General features: G+C 43.1%; 1 protein-coding gene across 3 annotated transcripts in view; it reads right to left on the bottom strand.

The window, feature by feature from the left end:
• LOC115150153 (integrin alpha-5) overlaps nucleotides 1–25,501 on the bottom strand; it is a 69,717-nt gene that overhangs the window by 25,165 nt on the left and 19,051 nt on the right. For 2 of the 3 annotated variants that reach the window (XM_029693127.1, XM_029693128.1), the window contains exons 3-15: nucleotides 24,108–24,208; nucleotides 23,567–23,690; nucleotides 21,766–21,827; nucleotides 21,117–21,162; nucleotides 20,593–20,718; nucleotides 20,200–20,244; nucleotides 18,425–18,468; nucleotides 17,611–17,667; nucleotides 2,608–2,660; nucleotides 1,707–1,918; nucleotides 1,253–1,444; nucleotides 1,111–1,156; nucleotides 810–923 (exon numbers count right to left, since the gene is read on the bottom strand). In XM_029693127.1, the coding sequence (XP_029548987.1) occupies nucleotides 810–923; nucleotides 1,111–1,156; nucleotides 1,253–1,444; nucleotides 1,707–1,918; nucleotides 2,608–2,660; nucleotides 17,611–17,667; nucleotides 18,425–18,468; nucleotides 20,200–20,244; nucleotides 20,593–20,718; nucleotides 21,117–21,162; nucleotides 21,766–21,827; nucleotides 23,567–23,690; nucleotides 24,108–24,208 (1,222 nt within the window). The remainder of the gene's footprint in view (nucleotides 1–809; nucleotides 924–1,110; nucleotides 1,157–1,252; nucleotides 1,445–1,706; nucleotides 1,919–2,607; nucleotides 2,661–17,610; nucleotides 17,668–18,424; nucleotides 18,469–20,199; nucleotides 20,245–20,592; nucleotides 20,719–21,116; nucleotides 21,163–21,765; nucleotides 21,828–23,566; nucleotides 23,691–24,107; nucleotides 24,209–25,501) is intronic. The other variant, XM_029693129.1, reaches the window with a different exon arrangement.

The following is a 25,501-nucleotide window of genomic DNA, read 5'->3' as shown; positions in this document are numbered from 1 at the left end:
CCACTAGGCTGGAATTTCAGTGAGACTAAAAGTGGTGAAGTGTTCCCTTTGCTTGGGCTCATAATATAGACTGTCCTCAAACACTCATACTGGACCGGAGACTGGACAAGCTTGTCAAACATGGTGTCATTTGACATTCTCAAGTGGTGAATGCTAGACATTTTGTCCATTGACATGGTTTAAGAGTGGAAAATGTACTATATAACATGTCTTGGACTCAGTGTTGGGTCAATGCTCGAACACATTCACATCTATTTGAATTGATATTGTTGCTGAAGACAGTATCCCTCTTAGCAAGGTTGATCTGAATGAGTCTATAGAAACCTCCTACTCAATAAACCTGGTGGCCAGAAACATGACAGCTTTAGACTACAGTACATTTGACATGTGTGTTGTGAAATTTGTGAATGTATTGTAATGTTTTTAAAATTGTATAACTGCCTTCATTTTGCTGGATCCCAGGAAGAGTAGCTGCTGCCTTGGCAGGAACTAATGGGGATCCATAATAAATACAAATACACTCTCCCTGTTGATGTCTGTCTGTCTGTCTGTCTGTCTGTCTGTCTGTCTGTCTGTCTGTCTGTCTGTCTGTCTGTCTGTCTGTCTGTCTGTCTGTCTGTCTGTCTGTCTGTCTGTCTGTCTGTCTGTCTGTCTGTCTGTCTGTCTGTCTGTCTGTCTGTCTGTCTGTCTGTCTGTCTGTCTGTCTAATACATCACAAAGATCTAGCTGCCTCAGTTAATTGATGGAATATCGGCAGTGTTTCAACCAATTAGATTATTTTGAAAAGGAAAAAATATGTATCAACGTACCAAGACACAGAGATAGTCTCGTTCCCATTGGACACCATACAACTCTTCTCCTCTGAGTTGATCATGGTAGGTTGCACAGTAAGAGAAGCACTGGCATTGACAATAGGCCGAGCCCTGATAGAAAAATACCAACCAATTGGAATTATAATTCAAATTACATAAAGGTCACATATAAAACAATGTTTTCAGATTGAGGTACATATTTAATTGAACAAATAAAATACAAATAAAGGGCTGTAATTGGTCAGCTAGCTTATTTGCAAGCACAATGAGCCAATCAAGTTCTGGTGAGAGCACATACCTGTACAGAACAGCCTTGTCAGCCCCAAAAGCACCTACGATGAGATCTGTACAAAGATGACACCAATATTAAACAGTAATAAGAAATTGTAAAAGGAAAAACAATTAAAAACAAACTGAACAATTGGACTCAAGAATTTTACCTGGGTACCCATTCTGGTCCAGATCTTTCTCTCCGCGGAGGGCATAGCCGAAACTGGCAGGAAAGGTGCCAGTGGCCCATTGGCCAGCTAGAGCCTGAGTGGGCGTGTCCTTCAGCCCACTGGCATGCCCGTTATAGATGAGGACCAATCCCTGTTGGTCGTCTCCTCCAAAGGGACAGCCAATTGCAATATCTAAGATAATCAACAGATAATCAACAAAGTTATGCCACCTCATAATGGCTAATCCCCACTCCCTCTGGCCTGAGTTTAGTTATGGTCTTGCATGAAAGATAATAACCCTGTAGACACCAAACGGGGGAAAAACTGACCAAAAAAAAGGGAGGGACTACCTTAACTTGTCCAATAACAAATTATCATTTTTGTTTTCCTTTGCAAAATGTTTTGCTACAGTGTTCCTTAATGAATATGACCCAAGCTTTTCCAGAGTGCTCACCGTTGAAGCCGTCCTGGTTGAGGTCTCCCAGCGGGGCCAGGGAGCTGCCGAACCTCCCGAAGGCCTGGCTACCCCCCAAGGGGGGCAGGCTGGGCTCAAACAACAAGGGACGCCGCTGTAGGTACACATAGACACGGCCCACCTCCTCCCAACGCAGTCCGTCAGACCCCCTCTGCATGAACATGGGAGCGCCCACCACCAGGTCATCCAGACTAAGGCCGGGGAGAGGGGGGTGGGGGGAGGGTAAGATTACTTTAGGTCCAATCCAAGGCCTCTAAAGTTGATGTTTATTAGTGTAGTAGGTGTGAAGGGTGATGTTGGAGATTTACATTGTATCCCTCTATGGTGAGTCTTCCTGAGTCTCCTGACTATCATTCTAATCGAAGAGTGTCCTATCCCTCTATGATGAGTCTTCCTGAGTCTCCTCACTATCATTCTAATAGGAGAGTGTCCTATCCCTCTATGGTGAGTCTTCCTGAGTCTCCTGACTATCATTCTAATAGGAGAGTGGATGTGAGAGTGGCCAATGGAGAACCTGAAGTGTGGGAGTAGCTACTGTATGACAGGAAATTTGTATGACTCATGAGAGAGTGAGGAAATGCATGACCATGAGAACTTCTGAAATACTGTATTTCACCTCTCTTTCCAACCCTGCATCTCTCTCTCTATCTCTCTCTCTCTCTCTCTCTCTCTCTCTCTCTCTTTCTCCCCCTCCCTCCCTCCCTCGCATAAGCTGCCTGTCCAAGTCTGTCTGTCTGTCCAAGTCTTGTCATACCTGCCTTCTCTATGCTCACTTAGTGTCTTTCTCATACCTGCCTTCTCTATGCTCACTTAGTGTCTCTCTCTCTCTCTTTCCTTCCTTCTTCTTTCTCCCCTTCTCTCCATCCGCTAACTCACTTACCCATCGTTGTTGATGTCGGTGGCTGCCACTGCGTAGCCGAAATAGGACCCCATCTGGAAGACATTAGAGCAGACAGTTAGCCTGTCATCACACCGTGGGGCATAGTATCTCTTTCTTTCTCCTTCATTCTCTCTTTTGATCATTTTCTCTCAAATATCCCCTCTACCAAGAAGCTTTCCTCTCTCTATTCGTCTCTATTTTTATTTGTCTCTCTCTCTCTCTCTCCCTCCCCCCCTCTCATATCCCCTCGCCCCAGAAGCCTTCCTCTCTCCTCTGTTTTCTCTAAGCTCAGTACGAGAGCTTCTGTAAGCTACATGAGAGGTAGAAGAGGATAGCTAAGCGTTTGGAGGAGGTGGGGAACTCAAGCTGCTATAGGTGTCTCAGCGAGAGAGAGAGAGAGAGAGAGAGAGAGAGAGAGAGAGAGAGAGAGGATGGGTCACTCAGCGTTGTTATCTTTGACGATTTTATATTATGCCGTAAATGACGGACTATTGTCAAGAGTTTAATATTACAGCTATTTTCCTCTGGTGAATGACTTCACCACACTGATAGACAACGTGTAGGATGGGGTTCTTCTATGTCCTTCAGAGTTAGTGATGTTAGAACTATAGTAGTGTAGCTACCTTAGTCTGGACTACACAGAGACATATACTCTCTGCATATACTCTAACCAACATCGCTGCAGTATACTCTAACCAACATGAGGCAGTATACTCTAACCAACATCGCTGCAGTATACTCTAACCAACATGAGGCAGTATACTCTAACCAAAATGAGGCAGTATACTCTAACCAACATCCCTGCAGTATACTCTAACCAACATCCCTGCAGTATACTCTAACCAAAATGAGGCAGTATACTCTAACCAACATCCCTGCAGTATACTCTAACCAACATCCCTGCAGTATACTCTAACCAACATCCCTGCAATATACTCTAACCAACATCCCTGCAGTATACTCTAACCAACATCGCTGCAGTATACTCTAACCAACATCCCTGCAGTATACTCTAACCAACATGAGGCAGTATACTCTAACCAACATCCCTGCAGTATACTCTAACCAACATCCCTGCAGTATACTCTAACCAACATCCCTGCAGTATACTCTAACCAACATCGCTGCAGTATACTCTAACCAACATGAGGTAGTATACTCTAACCAACATGAGGCAGTATACTCTAACCAACATGAGGCAGTATACTCTAACCAACACCCCTAGTATACTCTAACCAACATCCCTGCAGTATACTCTAACCAACATCCCTGCAGTATACTCTAACCAACACGAGGCAGTATACTCTAACCAACATCCCTGCAGTATACTCTAACCAACACGAGGCAGTATACTCTAACCAACATCCCTGCAGTATACTCTAACCAACATCCCTGCAGTATACTCTAACCGACATCCCTGCAGTATACTCTAACCAACATCCCTGCAGTATACTCTAACCAAAATCCCTGCAATATACTCTAACCAACATCCCTGCAGTATACTCTAACCAACATCCCTGCAGTATACTCTAACCAACATCCCTGCAGTATACTCTAACCAACATCGCTGCAGTATACTCTAACCAACATGAGGCAGTATACTCTAACCAACAACTCTGCAGTATACTCTAACCAACATGAGGCAGTATACTCTAACCAACATCGCTGCAGTATACTCTAACCAACATGAGGCAGTATACTCTAACCAACATCCCTGCAGTATACTCTAACAAACATCCCTGCAGTATACTCTAACCAACATCCCTGCAGTATACTCTAACCAACATGAGGCAGTATACTCTAACCAACATCCCTGCAGTATACTCTAACCAACATCCCTGCAGTATACTCTAACCAACATCCCTGCAGTATACTCTAACCAACATGAGGCAGTATACTCTAACTAACATCCCTGCAGTACACTCTAACAAACATCCCTGCAGTATACTCTAACCAACATCGCTGCAGTATACTCTAACCAACATGAGGTAGTATACTCTAACCAACATGAGGCAGTATACTCTAACCAACATGAGGCAGTATACTCTAACCAACATCCCTGCAGTATACTCTAACCAACATCCCTGCAGTATACTCTAACCAACATCCCTGCAGTATACTCTAACCAACATGAGGCAGTATACTCTAACCAACATCCCTGCAGTATACTCTAACCAACATCCCTGCAGTATACTCTAACCAACATAAGGCAGTATACTCTAACCAACATCCCAGCAGTATACTCTAACCAACATCCCTGCAGTATACTCTAACCAACATCCCTGCAGTATACTCTAACCAACATCGCTGCAGTATACTTTAACCAACATCGCTGCAGTATACTCTAACCAACATCCCTGCAGTATACTCTAACCAACATCCCTGCAGTATACTCTAACCAACATGAGGCAGTATACTCTAACCAACATCGCTGCAGTATACTCTAACCAACATCGCTGCAGTATACTCTAACCAACATCCCTGCAGTATACTCTAACCAACATCGCTGCAGTATACTCTAACCAACATCGCTGCTGTATACTCTAACCAACATCCCTGCAGTATACTCTAACCAACATCCCTGCTGTATACTCTAACCAACATCCCTGTAGTATACTCTAACCAACATCCCTGCAGTATACTCTAACCAACATGAGGCAGTATACTCTAACCAACATCGCTGAAGTATACTCTAACCAACATGAGGCAGTATACTCTAACCAACATCGCTGAAGTATACTCTAACCAACATCCCTGCAGTACACTCTAACCAACATCCCTGCTGTATACTCTAACCAACATCCCTGCAGTATACTCTAACCAACATCCCTGCAGTATACTCTAACCAACATGAGGCAGTATACTCTAACCAACATCCCTGCAGTATACTCTAACCAACATGAGGCAGTATACTCTAACCAACATCGCAGCAGTATACTCTAACCAACATCCCTGCAGTACACTCTAACCAACATCCCTGCAGTATACTCTAACCAACATCCCTGCAGTATACTCTAACCAACATCCCTGCAGTATACTCTAACCAACATCCCTGCAGTATACTCTAACCAACAACCCTGCAGTATACTCTAACCAACATGAGGCAGTATACTCTAACCAACATGAGGCAGTATACTCTAACCAACATCCCTGCAGTATACTCTAAACAACATCCCTGCAGTATACTCTAACCAACATCCCTGTAGTATACTCCAACCAACATGAGGCAGTATACTCTAACCAACATCCATGCAGTACACTCTAACCAACATCCCTGCAGTATACTCTAACCAACATACCTGCAGTATACTCTAACCAACATCCCTGCAGTATACTCTAACCAACATCCCTGCAGTATACTCTAACCAACAACCCTGCAGTATACTCTAACCAACATGAGGCAGTATACTCTAACCAACAACCCTGCAGTATACTCTAACCAACAACCCTGCAGTATACTCTAACCAACATCCCTGTAGTATACTCTAACCAACATCCCTGCAGTATACTCTAACCAACATCCCTGCAGTATACTCTAACCAACATCGCTGCAGTATACTCTAACCAACATGAGGTAGTATACTCTAACCAACATCCCTGCAGTATACTCTAACCAACACGAGGCAGTATACTCTAACCAACATCCCTGCAGTATACTCTAACCAACACGAGGCAGTATACTCTAACCAACATCCCTGCAGTATACTCTAACCAACATGAGGCAGTATACTCTAACCAACATCCCTGCAGTATACTCTAACCAACATCCCTGCAGTATACTCTAACCAACATCCCTGCAGTATACTCTAACCAACATCGCTGCAGTATACTCTAACCAACATGAGGTAGTATACTCTAACCAACATGAGGCATTATACTCTAACCAACATGAGGCAGTATACTCTAACCAAAATCCCTGCAGTATACTCTAACCAACATCCCTGCAGTATACTCTAACCAACATGAGGCAGTATACTCTAACCAACATCCCTGCAGTATACTCTAACCAACACGAGGCAGTATACTCTAACCAACATCCCTGCAGTATACTCTAACCAACATCCCTGCAGTATACTCTAACCAACATGAGGCAGTATACTCTAACCAACATCCCAGCAGTATACTCTAACCAACATCCCTGCAGTATACTCTAACCAACATCCCTGCAGTATACTCTAACCAACATCCCTGCAGTATACTCTAACCAACATCGCTGCAGTATACTCTAACCAATATCCCTGCAGTATACTCTAACCAACATCCCTGCAGTATACTCTAACCAACATCGCTGCATTATACTCTAACCAACATGAGGCAGTATACTCTAACCAAAATGAGGCAGTATACTCTAACCAACATGAGGCAGTATACTCTAACCAACATCGCTGCAGTATACTCTAACCAACATGAGGCAGTATACTCTAACCAAAATGAGGCAGTATACTCTAACCAACATCCCTGCAGTATACTCTAACCAACATCCCTGCAGTATACTCTAACCAAAATGAGGCAGTATACTCTAACCAACATCCCTGCAGTATACTCTAACCAACATCCCTGCAGTATACTCTAACCAACATCCCTGCAATATACTCTAACCAACATCCCTGCAGTATACTCTAACCAACATCGCTGCAGTATACTCTAACCAACATCCCTGCAGTATACTCTAACCAACATGAGGCAGTATACTCTAACCAACATCCCTGCAGTATACTCTAACCAACATCCCTGCAGTATACTCTAACCAACATCCCTGCAGTATACTCTAACCAACATCGCTGCAGTATACTCTAACCAACACGAGGCAGTATACTCTAACCAACATCCCTGCAGTATACTCTAACCAACACGAGGCAGTATACTCTAACCAACATCCCTGCAGTATACTCTAACCAACATCCCTGCAGTATACTCTAACCGACATCCCTGCAGTATACTCTAACCAACATCCCTGCAGTATACTCTAACCAAAATCCCTGCAATATACTCTAACCAACATCCCTGCAGTATACTCTAACCAACATCCCTGCAGTATACTCTAACCAACATCCCTGCAGTATACTCTAACCAACATCGCTGCAGTATACTCTAACCAACATGAGGCAGTATACTCTAACCAACAACTCTGCAGTATACTCTAACCAACATGAGGCAGTATACTCTAACCAACATCGCTGCAGTATACTCTAACCAACATGAGGCAGTATACTCTAACCAACATCCCTGCAGTATACTCTAACAAACATCCCTGCAGTATACTCTAACCAACATGAGGTAGTATACTCTAACCAACATGAGGCAGTATACTCTAACCAACATGAGGCAGTATACTCCAACCAACATCCCTGCAGTATACTCTAACCAACATCCCTGCAGTATACTCTAACCAACATCCCTGCAGTATACTCTAACTAACATGAGGCAGTATACTCTAACCAACATCCCTGCAGTATACTCTAACCAACATCCCTGCAGTATACTCTAACCAACATGAGGCAGTATACTCTAACCAACATCCCAGCAGTATACTCTAACCAACATCCCTGCAGTATACTCTAACCAACATCCCTGCAGTATACTCTAACCAACATCGCTGCAGTATACTTTAACCAACATCGCTGCAGTATACTCTAACCAACATCCCTGCAGTATACTCTAACCAACATCCCTGCAGTATACTCTAACCAACATGAGGCAGTATACTCTAACCAACATCGCTGCAGTATACTCTAACCAACATCCCTGCAGTATACTCTAACCAACATCGCTGCAGTATACTCTAACCAACATCGCTGCTGTATACTCTAACCAACATCCCTGCAGTATACTCTAACCAACATCCCTGCTGTACACTCTAACCAACATCCCTGTAGTATACTCTAACCAACATCCCTGCAGTATACTCTAACCAACATGAGGCAGTATAGTCTAACCAACATCGCTGCAGTATACTCTAACCAACATGAGGCAGTATACTCTAACCAACATCGCTGAAGTATACTCTAACCAACATCCCTGCAGTACACTCTAACCAACATCAATGCTGTATACTCTAACCAACATCCCTGCAGTATACTCTAACCAACATCCCTGTAGTATACTCTAACCAACATGAGGCAGTATACTCTAACCAACATCCCTGCAGTATACTCTAACCAACATGAGGCAGTATACTCTAACCAACATCGCAGCAGTATACTCTAACCAACATCCCTGCAGTACACTCTAACCAACATCCCTGCAGTATACTCTAACCAACATCCCTGCAGTATACTCTAACCAACATCCCTGCAGTATACTCTAACCAACATCCCTGCAGTATACTCTAACCAACAACCCTGCAGTATACTCTAACCAACATGAGGCAGTATACTCTAACCAACATGAGGCAGTATACTCTAACCAACATCCCTGCAGTATACTCTAACCAACATCCCTGCAGTATACTCTAACCAACATCCCTGTAGTATACTCCAACCAACATGAGGCAGTATACTCTAACCAACATCCATGCAGTACACTCTAACCAACATCCCTGCAGTATACTCTAACCAACATACCTGCAGTATACTCTAACCAACATCCCTGCAGTATACTCTAACCAACATCCCTGCAGTATACTCTAACCAACAACCCTGCAGTATACTCTAACCAACATGAGGCAGTATACTCTAACCAACATGAGGCAGTATACTCTAACCAACAACCCTGCAGTATACTCTAACCAACAACCCTGCAGCATACTCTAACCAACATCCCTGTAGTATACTCTAACCAACATCCCTGCAGTATACTCTAACCAACATCCCTGCAGTATACTCTAACCAACATCGCTGCAGTATACTCTAACCAACATGAGGTAGTATACTCTAACCAACATCCCTGCAGTATACTCTAACCAACATCCCTGCAGTATACTCTAACCAACACGAGGCAGTATACTCTAACCAACATCCCTGCAGTATACTCTAACCAACACGAGGCAGTATACTCTAACCAACATCCCTGCAGTATACTCTAACCAACATGAGGCAGTATACTCTAACCAACATCCCTGCAGTATACTCTAACCAACATCCCTGCAGTATACTCTAACCAACATCCCTGCAGTATACTCTAACCAACATCGCTGCAGTATACTCTAACCAACATGAGGTAGTATACTCTAACCAACATTAGGCAGTATACTCTAACCAACATGAGGCAGTATACTCTAACCAAAATCCCTGCAGTATACTCTAACCAACATCCCTGCAGTATACTCTAACCAACATCCCTGCAGTATACTCTAACCAATATGAGGCAGTATACTCTAACCAACATCCCTGCAGTATACTCTAACCAACACGAGGCAGTATACTCTAACCAACATCCCTGCAGTATACTCTAACCAACATCCCTGCAGTATACTCTAACCAACATGAGGCAGTATACTCTAACCAACATCCCAGCAGTATACTCTAACCAACATCCCTGCAGTATACTCTAACCAACATCCCTGCAGTATACTCTAACCAACATCCCTGCAGTATACTCTAACCAACATCGCTGCAGTATACTCTAACCAATATCCCTGCAGTATACTCTAACCAACATCCCTGCAGTATACTTTAACCAACATCGCTGCAGTATACTCTAACCAACATCCCTGCAGTATACTCTAACCAACATCCCTGCAGTATACTCTAACCAACATGAGGCAGTATACTCTAACCAACATCCCTGCAGTATACTCTAACCAACATCCCTGCAGTATACTCTAACCAACATCGCTGCAGTATACTCTAACCAACATGAGGTAGTATACTCTAACCAACATGAGGCAGTATACTCTAACCAACATGAGGCAGTATACTCTAACCAACACCCCTAGTATACTCTAACCAACATCCCTGCAGTATACTCTAACCAACATCCCTGCAGTATACTCTAACCAACACGAGGCAGTATACTCTAACCAACATCCCTGCAGTATACTCTAACCAACACGAGGCAGTATACTCTAACCAACATCCCTGCAGTATACTCTAACCAACATCCCTGCAGTATACTCTAACCGACATCCCTGCAGTATACTCTAACCAACATCCCTGCAGTATACTCTAACCAAAATCCCTGCAATATACTCTAACCAACATCCCTGCAGTATACTCTAACCAACATCCCTGCAGTATACTCTAACCAACATCCCTGCAGTATACTCTAACCAACATCGCTGCAGTATACTCTAACCAACATGAGGCAGTATACTCTAACCAACAACTCTGCAGTATACTCTAACCAACATGAGGCAGTATACTCTAACCAACATCGCTGCAGTATACTCTAACCAACATGAGGCAGTATACTCTAACCAACATCCCTGCAGTATACTCTAACAAACATCCCTGCAGTATACTCTAACCAACATCGCTGCAGTATACTCTAACCAACATGAGGTAGTATACTCTAACCAACATGAGGCAGTATACTCTAACCAACATGAGGCAGTATACTCTAACCAACATCCCTGCAGTATACTCTAACCAACATCCCTGCAGTATACTCTAACCAACATCCCTGCAGTATACTCTAACCAACATGAGGCAGTATACTCTAACCAACATCCCTGCAGTATACTCTAACCAACATCCCTGCAGTATACTCTAACCAACATGAGGCAGTATACTCTAACCAACATCCCAGCAGTATACTCTAACCAACATCCCTGCAGTATACTCTAACCAACATCCCTGCAGTATACTCTAACCAACATCGCTGCAGTATACTTTAACCAACATCGCTGCAGTATACTCTAACCAACATCCCTGCAGTATACTCTAACCAACATCCCTGCAGTATACTCTAACCAACATGAGGCAGTATACTCTAACCAACATCGCTGCAGTATACTCTAACCAACATCCCTGCAGTATACTCTAACCAACATCGCTGCAGTATACTCTAACCAACATCGCTGCTGTATACTCTAACCAACATCCCTGCAGTATACTCTAACCAACATCCCTGCTGTACACTCTAACCAACATCCCTGTAGTATACTCTAACCAACATCCCTGCAGTATACTCTAACCAACATGAGGCAGTATAGTCTAACCAACATCGCTGCAGTATACTCTAACCAACATGAGGCAGTATACTCTAACCAACATCGCTGAAGTATACTCTAACCAACATCCCTGCAGTACACTCTAACCAACATCCTTGCTGTATACTCTAACCAACATCCCTGCAGTATACTCTAACCAACATCCCTGCAGTATACTCTAACCAACATGAGGCAGTATACTCTAACCAACATCCCTGCAGTATACTCTAACCAACATGAGGCAGTATACTCTAACCAACATCGCAGCAGTATACTCTAACCAACATCCCTGCAGTACACTCTAACCAACATCCCTGCAGTATACTCTAACCAACATCCCTGCAGTATACTCTAACCAACATCCCTGCAGTATACTCTAACCAACATCCCTGCAGTATACTCTAACAAACAACCCTGCAGTATACTCTAACCAACATGAGGCAGTATACTCTAACCAACATGAGGCAGTATACTCTAACCAACATCCCTGCAGTATACTCTAACCAACATCCCTGCAGTATACTCTAACCAACATCCCTGTAGTATACTCCAACCAACATGAGGCAGTATACTCTAACCAACATCCATGCAGTACACTCTAACCAACATCCCTGCAGTATACTCTAACCAACATACCTGCAGTATACTCTAACCAACATCCCTGCAGTATACTCTAACCAACATCCCTGCAGTATACTCTAACCAACAACCCTGCAGTATACTCTAACCAACATGAGGCAGTATACTCTAACCAACGTGAGGCAGTATACTCTAACCAACAACCCTGCAGTATACTCTAACCAACAACCCTGCAGTATACTCTAACCAACATCCCTGTAGTATACTCTAACCAACATCCCTGCAGTATACTCTAACCAACATCCCTGCAGTATACTCTAACCAACATCGCTGCAGTATACTCTAACCAACATGAGGTAGTATACTCTAACCAACATCCCTGCAGTATACTCTAACCAACATCCCTGCAGTATACTCTAACCAACACGAGGCAGTATACTCTAACCAATATCCCTGCAGTATACTCTAACCAACACGAGGCAGTATACTCTAACCAACATCCCTGCAGTATACTCTAACCAACATGAGGCAGTATACTCTAACCAACATCCCTGCAGTATACTCTAACCAACATCGCTGCAGTATACTCTAACCAACATGAGGTAGTATACTCTAACCAACATGAGGCAGTATACTCTAACCAACATGAGGCAGTATACTCTAACCAAAATCCCTGCAGTATACTCTAACCAACATCCCTGCAGTATACTCTAACCAACATCCCTGCAGTATACTCTAACCAATATGAGGCAGTATACTCTAACCAACATCCCTGCAGTATACTCTAACCAACACGAGGCAGTATACTCTAACCAACATCCCTGCAGTATACTCTAACCAACATCCCTGCAGTATACTCTAACCAACATGAGGCAGTATACTCTAACCAACATCCCAGCAGTATACTCTAACCAACATCCCTGCAGTATACTCTAACCAACATCCCTGCAGTATACTCTAACCAACATCCCTGCAGTATACTCTAACCAACATCGCTGCAGTATACTCTAACCAATATCCCTGCAGTATACTCTAACCAACATCCCTGCAGTATACTTTAACCAACATCGCTGCAGTATACTCTAACCAACATCCCTGCAGTATACTCTAACCAACATCCCTGCAGTATACTCTAACCAACATGAGGCAGTATACTCTAACCAACATCGCTGCAGTATACTCTAACCAACATCGCTGCAGTATACTCTAACCAACATCCCTGCAGTATACTCTAACCAACACCCCTGCAGTATACTCTAACCAACATCGCTGCAGTATACTCTAACCAACATCCCTGCTGTATACTCTAACCAACATCGCTGCAGTATACTCTAACCAACATCCCTGCTGTATACTCTAACCAACATCCCTGCAGTATACTCTAACCAACATCCCTGCAGTATACTCTAACCAACATCGCTGCAGTATACTCTAACCAACATGAAGCAGTATACTCTAACCAACATGAGGCAGTATACTCTAACCAACATCGCTGCAGTATACTCTAACCAACATCCCTGCAGTACACTCTAACCAACATCCCTGCTGTATACTCTAACCAACATTCCTGCAGTATACTCTAACCAACATCCCTGCAGTATACTCTAACCAACATGAGGCAGTATACTCTAACCAACATCGCTGCAGTATACTCTAACCAACATCCCTGCAGTACACTCTAACCAACATCCCTGCAGTATACTCTAACCAACATCCCTGCAGTATACTCTAACCAACATCCCTGCAGTATACTCTAACCAACATCCCTGCAGTATACTCTAACCAACAACCCTGCAGTATACTCTAACCAACATGAGGCAGTATACTCTAACCAACATGAGGCAGTATACTCTAACCAACATCCCTGCAGTATACTCTAACCAACATCCCTGTAGTATACTCTAACCAACATCCCTGCAGTATACTCTAACCAACATCCCTGCAGTATACTCTAACCAACATGAGTCAGTATACTCTAACCAACATCCCTGCAGTATACTCTAACCAACAACCCTGCAGTACACTCTAACCAACATGAGGCAGTATACTCTAACCAACATCGCTGCAGTATACTCTAACCAAAATGAGGCAGTATACTCTAACCAACATGAGGCAGTATACTCTAACCAACAACCCTGCAGTATACTCTAACCAACAACCCTGCAGTATACTCTAACCAACATGAGGCAGTATACTCTAACCAACATCCCTGCAGTATACTCTAACCAACATCCCTGCAGTATACTCTAACCAACAACCCTGCAGTATACTCTAACCAACATGAGGCAGTATACTCTAACCAACAACTCTGCAGTATACTCTAACCAACAACCCTGCAGTATACTCTAACCAACATCCCTGCAGTATACTCTAACCAACATCCCTGCAGTATACTCTAACCAACATCCCTGCAGTACACTCTAACCAACATCCCTGCAGTATACTCTAACCAACATCCCTGCAGTATACTCTAACCAACATCCCTGCAGTATACACTAACCAAAATGAGGCAGTATACTCTAACCAACATGAGGCAGTATACTCTAACCAACATCCCTGCAGTATACTCTAACCAACATCCCTGCAGTACACTCTAACCAACATCCCTGCAGTATACTCTAACCAACATCCCTGCAGTATACTCTAACCAACAACCCTGCAGTATACTCTAACCAACATCCCTGCAGTATACTCTAACCAACAACCCTGCAGTATACTCTAACCAACATGAGGTAGTATACTCTAACCAACATCCCTGCAGTATACTCTAACCAACATCCCTGCAGTATACTCTAACTAACATCCCTGCAGTATACTCTAAGCAACATCCCTGCAGTACACTCTAACCAACATGAGGCAGTATACTCTAACCAACATGAGGCAGTATACTCTAACCAACATCCCTGCAGTATACTCTAACCAACATCCCTGCAGTATACTCTAACCAACATCCCTGCAGTACACTCTAACCAACATGAGGCAGTATACTCTAACCAACATGAGGCAGTATACTCTAACCAACAACCCTGCAGTATACTCTAACCAACATCCCTGCAGTATACTCTAACCAACATCCCTGCAGTATACTCTAACCAACATCCCTGCTGTATACTCTAACCAACATCCCTGCAGTATACTCTAACTAACATCCCTGCAGTATACTCTAACCAACATCCCTGCAGTATACTCTAACCAACATCCCTGCAGTATACTCTAACCAACATGAGGCAGTATACTCTAACCAACATCGCTGCAGTATACTCTAACCAACATCCCTGCAGTATACTCTAACCAACAACCCTGTATAACAGTGTAGGTTCCGTCCCTCTCCTCGCCCCAACCCGGGCTCGAACCAGGGACCCTTGCACACATCAACAACTGACACCCACCGAAGCAACGTTACCCATCGCGCCACAAGAGCCACGGCCCTTGCAACGCAAGGGGAAACCCTACTTCAAGTCTCAGAGCGAGTGACGTCACCGACTGAAACGCTATTAGCGCGCACCACCGCTAACTAACTAGCCATTTCACATCGGTTACACCTGCAGTATACTCTAACCAACATGAGGCAGCAAGATTAAGTTCATGATATGGCTACTTGTATGGAGTCATGTAAATGTATGGTATGGAGACTGTATACTGTATACTGTACATCTCAATAACAAAGTGATTGAGGTGTCATAATATACTGAACAGCCAAAAGCACTGAAGTATGTGTCTTGAATCTTGGCTACCGCCATTCTTTAAACAGCTAATGGCTGTTTTCTTGTGTTTCCACTGTAGCCTACGTGTCATTGGCCTTGCTGGGAAATTATGTAATGCAGAAAACAGTCTAGTGCCCATGCAGGCAGTCTTTTCTTTTGTTTGGAGTGGGTCTGCAAACTAAAACACTAAACCTCATCAAAATCTAACACAACCATCAACACATTGAGATTCAGACTCAAATCTAACACAACCATCAAGACATTGAGCTTCAGACTCAAATCTAACACAACCATCAAGACATTGAGCTTCAGACTCAAATTTAACACAACCGTCAACACATTGAGATTCAGACTCAAATCTAACACAACCGTCAAGACATTGAACTACAGACTCAAATCTAACACAACCGTCAACACATTGAGATTCAGACTCAAATCTAACACAACCATCAACACATTGAACTACAGACTCAAATGTCCTTGGGCTCTTAGGTAAGCAGATACAACTATTTATTTTTATTTCTTTGTTTCCGCAGCTGAGTCTGACGGTGCAGTCCAAGCACTCATGTTGAGAGCAGTCAACCTAAAGAGACCGTCAAGTCAAATCCAGCCAGGAGTTTATTTCAGATCATTCTCCCTATGCAGTAAGCAGTTAGCAGTCAGTTAGCAGTTTACACAGCATGTGGTGTTTCTTATGCACAGAACCCTCAACCCAAAGCTTTCCATTGCAAGTAACAGCCTATGCGCCAACATGCGCACGTGCGGACACCAGTGTTGGGGAGCAGTGAACTACATGTAGTCATTTCCTTTCATTTCCTTTCTGTTTCACTTGAAACTTAGTTTTTGTGTTTAATAGGTTAAATTACACATTCTGTTAACATCTGACTCCAGATCTGTTCTTGTAATATGTAGTCTATGACATTTCAGATTTAGATATGATAGTTCTTCACCAAGTAGTTTGGATGTAGTGAACTACTTTTTCAAATGAACTTTATAAGTAAGTAAATTATATTTTTCTTAAGGGTAGCTTTAGTGTAGCTTAAACTTGTTTCAGTGTCAAGTAAATTGGTAGCCTGGTCAAATGCATTTTCAGAGTAGCTTCCACAACACTGGCGGACCCGCAGACACACAATCAAGAACAACAAAAACAAAAACACACACACAAACACTAAGCACACATACATGTGTACAATAGTATGGGTCTCGTTTATCAACCATGGAGAATTTAGAAGACTACGAGAGTATAAAAACAACCATGTCACTTAATCCAAAAACCAACTTAGCGAATGAGGAATCCAGACCCTTTGGCACAATGACGTGTTGGTATAAACAAGCTCCCCACCCCCTCAGTTAGCAACACAAAATCCTGAGTCAGTATGTAGCCGTTATACTTTGTGTGTGTGTGTGTGTGTGTGTGTGTGCCTGCTGTTTCTGCCTCGGTTTCTGATTCAATCGGAACATATGGAAAACATGGGTGTACGTGGGCTCACCTCTAACCCAGGGATCAGGCTCCATCTCCTGGGGGCAAATTCCTTCAGCCTCCCCCTATATATACCCACATATCAAAACAGAGGCGCCAAAAGTACAGTATAGTGTAGCCCCCTTGCTGTTAAGCAGATGTGCACCAACCTGTTCTCCAGTTAGGTTCAGCATGGATTTCAGGTCTGTCCCATTGAGTAATGACACCTGCATTGAGAGAGTTAGTAAAAGACCTTCAGTTATCAACCATGATTGTAGTAGAACCATCAACAAAATGACTGTCCGTTTATGACTATGTATGCATTTCATGCTTGTTTATCTACATTCAATATATTTATCTCTTTAAATCTCCTTATTAATTCACTTCCTGCAGTGGATGTGAATGTAACCAAATTAAAAGGTTTACTGTATCTTTCTATGGATATTCCCCCTGTTTATATTTTGGCATCCTCTCGTTCCCATTTTTCTCTTTACAGTAACATACGTTACATCTATGTCAGGGGAAGGCAACTAGATTCAGCCACGGGATGATTTTTGTCCAAGCGGATGGTTGGGGGGCAGGAACATAATCATAATCATTTGTACACTGCACATTGACCACAAGTAAACCCAAAAAGAGATTGTTATTTTCAAATACAATCATTTCATACCTTGATTACATTGAGACATGATCACATACTGCGTGTCTCTCTTTTTATTTGTAGGAATACTTGGGAACGGATTTCCTGAATTACATTTTTTAGCTGAATTCCTAGTGATTTGATAGTCTTATTTGACCAAAAACTAAAATATATTTGAATGCAATCTTTGGGCAGCCCAAAAGAAATCACTCGCAGGCCGGTTTTGTTCCGTGAGCCGACTCCCGTTCTATGTCATCCCAATGTCATCCTTATTATGTTAACCCTCATTAACTTTCATCTACAATGAATTATGAAATATGTAGAAATATGTGAGGACTCCTTACTAAACCATGCAGCATGAGTCCTTTGGGGACTCCGGTGATGAAGTCTGCAAAGACAGAAAATGAGAAAGAAAGAAAATAAGTTTAAGAGATTGGAGAGAGCAGTTGAGTCCAAGCACTTCTAAATACACAAGGGTCAAAACTTTGCTGGTAATAACCCAGTGTTTAAAATAGGAAAAGCTGAGGCTTGTTTGTTGCAGGTGCATGGGAATTCTATGATAAGCTTAATAACTTATACAGGCAAGCCCAGCCTGCAAGTTTTTATTTTCTTTTAAAATAAGTCAGTGTTGAAAATATTCCTGTTGTGGATTTTAGTGAGTTACTGAACTGGACAAGCTCAGGGAAATATATTAGTGAGAGCCAAGTCGCTTCGTTTTAAAAGTGTCTTCTGTTCAAGAATACTATCTGTCAAGTACTTACTACAATAGACTATAAAGACATGTGATGAGTACATTATTATCTTATGCTCTGATACACTCACATGCTCTAATGACGAGCTCTCTAATGACTAGCGCTCTAATGACGAGCTCTCTAATGACTAGCTCTCTAATGACTAGCTCTCTAATGACTAGTGCGCTAATGACTAATGCCCTAATGACTAACTCTCTAATGACTAGCTCTCTAATGACTAGCTCTCTAATGACTAGTGCGCTAATGACTAATGCTCTAATGACTAGCGCTCTAATGACTAGCACTCTAATGACTAGCACTCTAATGACTAGCGTTCTAATGACTAACGCTCCAATGACTAGTTCTCTAATGACTAGTGCTCTAATGACTAGCTCTCTAATGACTAGGGCTCTAATGACTAGCTCTCTAATGACTAGCGCTCTAATGACTAGCGCTCTAATTACTAATGCGCTAATGACTAATGCGCTAATGACTAGCGCTCTAATGACTAGCGCTCTAATGACTAGCTCTCTAATGACTAGCCCTCTAATGACTAGGGCTCTAATGACTAGCGCTCTAATGACTAGCGCTCTAATGACTAGGGCTCTAATGACTAGCGCTCTAATGACTAGCGCTCTAATGACTAGCGCTCTAATGACTAATGCTCCAATGACTAGCTCTCTAATGACTAGCGCTCTAATTACTAATGCGCTAATGACTAGCGCTCTAATGACTAGCTCTCTAATGACTAGCGCTCTAATGACTAACACTCTAATGACTAGCTCTCTAATGACTAGCTCTCTAATGACTAGTGCGCTAATGACTAATGCCCTAATGACTAACTCTCCAATGACTAGCGCTCTAATGACTAGCTCTCTAATGACTAGTGCGCTAATGACTAATGCCCTAATGACTAACTCTCTAATGACTAGCGCTCTAATGACTAGCGTTCTAATGACTAACGCTCCAATGACTAGTTCTCTAATGACTAGTGCTCTAATGACTAGCTCTCTAATGACTAGGGCTCTAATGACTAGCACTCTAATGACTAGGGCTCTAATGACTAGCTTTATAATGACTAAAGCTCTAATGACTAGCGCTCTAATGACTAGCGCTCTGACTAGCGCTCTAATGACTAGCTCTCTAATGACTAGCTCTATAATGACTAACGCTCTAATGACTAGCACTCTAATGACTAGCACTCTAATGACTAATGCTCTAATGACTAATGCTCTAATGACTAACGCTCTAATGACTAGAGCACATTAGTATATTAGAGCACAGGGGGTCTTTAGATGGTTAACTATTAGACAGGGCTATGGGGTAAGCAAACCCAAAGCCCAATCATGCTCGAGCAAGTAAGTTGGCACAGTAAATATGACACTCACCTTCAATATCATCTCCACTGAACTCCCCGCCGGCAACAGAGTAACCTGGAAAGAGAGTGAGAGAATGAGAGAGGGAGAGCAAGCAAGAGTGAGAAAGAGAGAGAGGGGGAGGGGGAGAGAGAGAAAGAAAGATAGAAAGATAACGAGAGAGAAAGGTGGAGAGAGAACGAGAGAAAGAAAGAGAGAGAGAGAGAGAGAGAGAGGAGAGAGAGAGAGAGAGAGAGAGAGAGAGAGAGAGAGAGAAAGAGAGAGAAGAGTGAGAGAGAGCAATGAGAAATCAAGAAAGGCCACCACTTAGTGCTCTGGTCAAAAGCAATGCACTGTGAGGGGAATAGAGTGTCCGATGTAGCCTCTAGCTACTGTAGCTCCTATGAAGAAGTGGACCATGCTAACCGAGGTAGCTGTCGTCATAGCTCCCCTGCACCTGCCGAGTCTGGATCTGCCCAGTAACAGAGAGCAGGAAGTAGGATGGGAAGTAGGCCTTGACGATTTCCTCTGTGGTGGCTGAGACTAGTTGACCTGTAGGCCGGAACGGATGTGGAAAAGAGCAAGAGGTTAGAGGTTAAGACTTTCGAACTATGTTTTTTAGCTGCACTAAAATGATTGTCGAGGTTTGGCCCTATGGATGGTGTAGGGGATAACTTCACCGCTTGGGGAAAAATAGGCCGTTGTCTGCGCAGGTTCCAAACCCACCCTTTCACTATACTGACACATACAAAGCTCTCTCTCATGTCTCTCTCCACTGTTCCTGTCTCTCTCCACTGTACCTGTCTAATAAAAATGTGAGAGTGGGAATTCCCAGTATAGTTTTCTAAGCTGTACTGTATGCTATCTCTACATCCTGTACTTGAGCCAATTCATAGTAATCCACATATGGTCCCAATAGGATCCTATCATAAATCTAATAGTGCACTCACCTTGCCAGTAAAAGCTTCCTGGTCCTCCGAGAACAACCTTCCCATCCTGAAACACGCAGAAAACCACCACTCTGATGAGAACCTTAGGTATCAAGAAAGTTTTCAAACTTTTCAAACTCCATTGTAAGTCTTATGTTATGTGACTAAACATACAGTATTCATTCAGTGGGCTGTTCCAGAAAGCAGGATCATTCAGTTAGCCAGCTTACTTTGATAAGCAGTCAAATATGTCTTGATTTCCTGAATCATTCAGAAAGCAAAACTTGAATATGGGTTGTTTGTTGTTGAGTCAATTATATAATGCCAATTTCACATCTATATTTCTGGAAAGTTAATTGGAAGTTAATTCAGAATGTCTGGGACAGTTACCTGGCTAAGATTAAAATCACATTATTGGTCAATTGCAGCCAACCAATATTGTACTTCCACTTTTAACCCAACCCCTCCAAAAGACACACACACAGTACACACACAGGTTTTTAGAGAGGTGCGGAGGGGCTACCTGCCGCCCCATACAAAAATCTCTAACTTACTGATCCTGCTTTCTGGAACAGCCCCCCAGAACATAAGGAGTTTGCCCCAAAAAACTAAAAGAGAATCTCTTTTGAATTGTTTGTTAAGGAATTGTTCCTTGTCCTGTTCAACGTACCTTGGTGAAGTCAGCACTGAACCCACCCTGACAGTAGCCCTGTCCTGCAGGACCATGTCTCTCTAAGGTAAAAGGAAGACATGCAGAAAACATTAATTAGGCCGCCACCCAAATGTCCTATGCAGGGCCTAGTTTCCCAGAAGCATCTTAAGATTAAGTTCATCGTTAGAATCTTTCGTAGGAGAATCATTCAATCTCTGAGCTGTTTCCCATTGTTATTTACGTTGCACTTGAAAAAACTTGTAATCTAACGCCTGCCTCAGAACACTCGAAGAACAGCTAAGTGCGCCGTTAGATGCTTTTTTGCCCTCCCAAGTCACTTTACTCACAGAAGATCTCCGCTAAACATAGAATCACATGATTTATCCGTCTATCTGTGACCACCGATAACATCCCAAGAAGTTGACTACAAATACAAAGTTGCCAATGTCTTTGCAATTGATACAAACAAATGAAAACCGAGATGACTGCATTCAAATATAAACAGTATGCTAAAGGCCTATTTCAATCATATTGAAATACATTTAATTTTCAATCAATTGAGTTCTATTTTACTACGGTCTGTAATTTGTCTTAATATATTTCATGATGTGTAGCCTAACGTGCGAAATGATGTGCCAATTCTGTGATTCAGTGCATTTTTATTGGGTAAGCATTAGAATAAGCTGCCTCAATATTTGCAGCCGTAGGTGGTAATATCTCTCTAGGAGCTGATCCGTCGTCAATATTGTGAAATAATTATAATGTTTAGGTAAGATTTGATTGGAGGAAGCTGATCTGAAAGCAACGCTCCCTTTATTTATTACGCTCCCGATCTTATCAGTATCGTCACATGCTCCAATGACGGCCTTATCGAACGTTCTCTCTGCATGGTGTTTTGAGAAAAGCGTGTTATCTTCCGCAGTTGTAGGAAAGATGCATCTTTAAAACCCTCGCATCTTTAAAATCACTCGGAAGCCTAAGCTCCATCGCTATGGGAAACCTGGCCCTGGGCAATATTATTGTTACATCTGCGCCTGCCACGCCCTCTACTGCTCCTACTGTGTCTCCCTAACCTGCCGCAACTCCCCCAGTGCTCTCTCCCTCTTCCTCTCTCTGTGTGTGATTGTGCGGGCGGAGACAGGTGTGCTGGAGGCAGAGCAGATCCCCACCAGCTGCAACCTGTTCCATAATCAAGACCTCTACAAATACTCAGCCCTGCCACTTCTACGCTGCCAGATCGTAACCTCTGCTCAGTCAGTCTGCATTTTTTGCTGTTTGTTTCTGTACAGATCGTGTTTTCGTGTTGTGCCTGTTTCCCATTGCCTGATGCTGTTTTCCTCTCCGCTACAGTTCTGTCCTCTCTGACTCTGGTCCCTGTCTCCAGCCCCACGTCTCGTCAGTCCTGCTACTCTGTCCTGGACCCCCCACTCTACTGTTTCCTTGGATTCCTCTCCGGACCTTCTTACCCAGCCCCAACTCCCCTCGCTCCAGCCTCAGCCTCACCACCTGGCTCCCTGTAACCCGCCTGCACCCCATCTTCCCCTGTATTTCAATAAATACCATGGTTACCTTATCCCAGTCTCTTTGTCTGAGTCTGCTCTTGGGTTCATCTGCTCCGCTCCGTGTAACAATCATAACATTGTGAGCTCACAAATCTCCCATTGACATCAGTGGTCAATTAACAAGAATGTTGGATCTAAAGTGAGGATTTGGCTCTCATCCTCACAAGACAAACCTGTGGCTGCATGTTTCATCACTACTTCACTCAATTGACTTCAGGTACAGTATTTTGGATAAGGATGTTGTTGCAGTACTGTACCTGTGCGACAGGGGGCGTACTCCACAAATGTCTTGAGGTTGTCCACGGAGAGGTAGCAGGTTCCTGTGGCATCCGAGAAGGGGGCATCGTGTTCCGTTCTCCAGTAATACCTTGGGGCACAAGCCTTGGAGACATTCAAGAAAGGAGTTCAAAACAACACACAAACGTCACAACTGTCAACTGTCAGATGTTGATACACATCACTGACACATAGTGAAAAGCTTTTTATGACTGGGGCTATGGTCGACTTCATTGGAGGCTGCTGAGGGGAAGACGGCTCATAATAATGGCTGGAACGGAGCAAAAGGAATGGAACCATATGTTTGATGTATTTGATACCATTCCGCTCCAGCCATTACCACGAGCCAGTCCTCCCCAATTAAGTTGCCACCAACCTCCTGTGGTAGAACTTGTGTGTAGAACTTGTGAACGATATCAAAATCCAAATAAAATGATATATATTTCTGTGAGCAATTCTAACAGGACAGTTATATGATGACTTATTCCCTTCTGTTCCACAGAATGTAGTAGCCTATCTTACCAGGACAGTGTTGCCATGGGAACGCACCGTAGCCCCAAACCACTGATGGGACTTGAACTCGACCTGGACGTCGACGTCGTTGACGTGGAAACTGCGATCCCCTGGAAGATGCCAAAGAAACGCACCTTTACATTCGTAATGCAGTACTTGTATGACACTGTAATAGCTCGACTAAAGCTTGCACCAGTGTTTCCTCAAGTAACCCTACTGTTCCACTTACTGTATTTCAGGACTATCCCACCTGATTTGACAAATGAGGGGCGTGATCAACTAGGTACTGGTACTCCCTGTATATATCTATGTTATAATATCGTACCCCTGCACATCGACTAGGTACTGGTACTCCCTGTATATAGCCATGTTATTACGTTGTATCCCTGCACATCGACTAGGTACTGGTACTCCCTGTATATAGCCATGTTATTACGTTGTATCCCTGCACATTGACTAGGTACTGGTACTCCCTGTATATATCTATGTTATAATATCGTACCCCTGCACATCGACTAGGTACTGGTACTCCCTGTATATATCTATGTTATAATATCGTACCCCTGCACATCGACTAGGTACTGGTACTCCCTGTATATATCTATGTTATAATATCGTACCCCTACACATCGACTAGGTACTGGTACTCCCTGTATATATCTATGTTATAATATCGTACCCCTACACATCGACTAGGTACTGGTACTCCCTGTATATATCTATGTTATAATATCGTACCCCTACACATCGACTAGGTACTGGTACTCCCTGTATATATCTATGTTATAATATCGTACCCCTGCACATCGACTAGGTACTGGTACTCCCTGTATATAGCTATGTTATAATATTGTATCCCTGCACATCGACTAGGCACTGGTACTCCCCGTATATATCAGAGAGAATAAAGGAGACGGCATCGGTCAAAATCGTGATTTATGACCCTATGCGTCTGATTTATGACCCTATGTCCGGCTGGTTCGTACATGCCCAAATAAGGGCATCCGGTCTGGACATCCTGGCGGGAAGGTGTCACGTGGTTAGGGTCATATAGTTTTATCCTGTTCTGTCACGTGTTAGAGTGTGTGTTATATCTATATTGCATCTCTTTGAAGTTGTCATGATGATTGATGCGTAGGGCCCTCATTGAACTGGGGGGGTTGTGTTTGAACATTTCAAAGAGGATGACCCCACACCCCCCTATTTTATTGCTCTTAGGGTTGTTGTCTATGAATTAGGAATGTCCGGGGGGTTATGTGTTGGAGGCAGACGTCTTATAAATACGCCCCAGACACACATGCGGCCCCAGAACACTAAACAAGATTTTTAAAATAAACATGGATTTTGGTAAAGCAGTGATGACCGTAACAACGGAAGCAGGACCTTGGTTGAAACATAGAGAA

This window comes from Salmo trutta, chromosome 16 (assembly GCF_901001165.1).
Source record: "Salmo trutta chromosome 16, fSalTru1.1, whole genome shotgun sequence".
Lineage (NCBI taxonomy): Eukaryota > Metazoa > Chordata > Actinopteri > Salmoniformes > Salmonidae > Salmo > Salmo trutta.
Note: the sequence above shows the minus strand (reverse complement) of the source record. Positions and strands in the feature narration are given on the sequence as shown.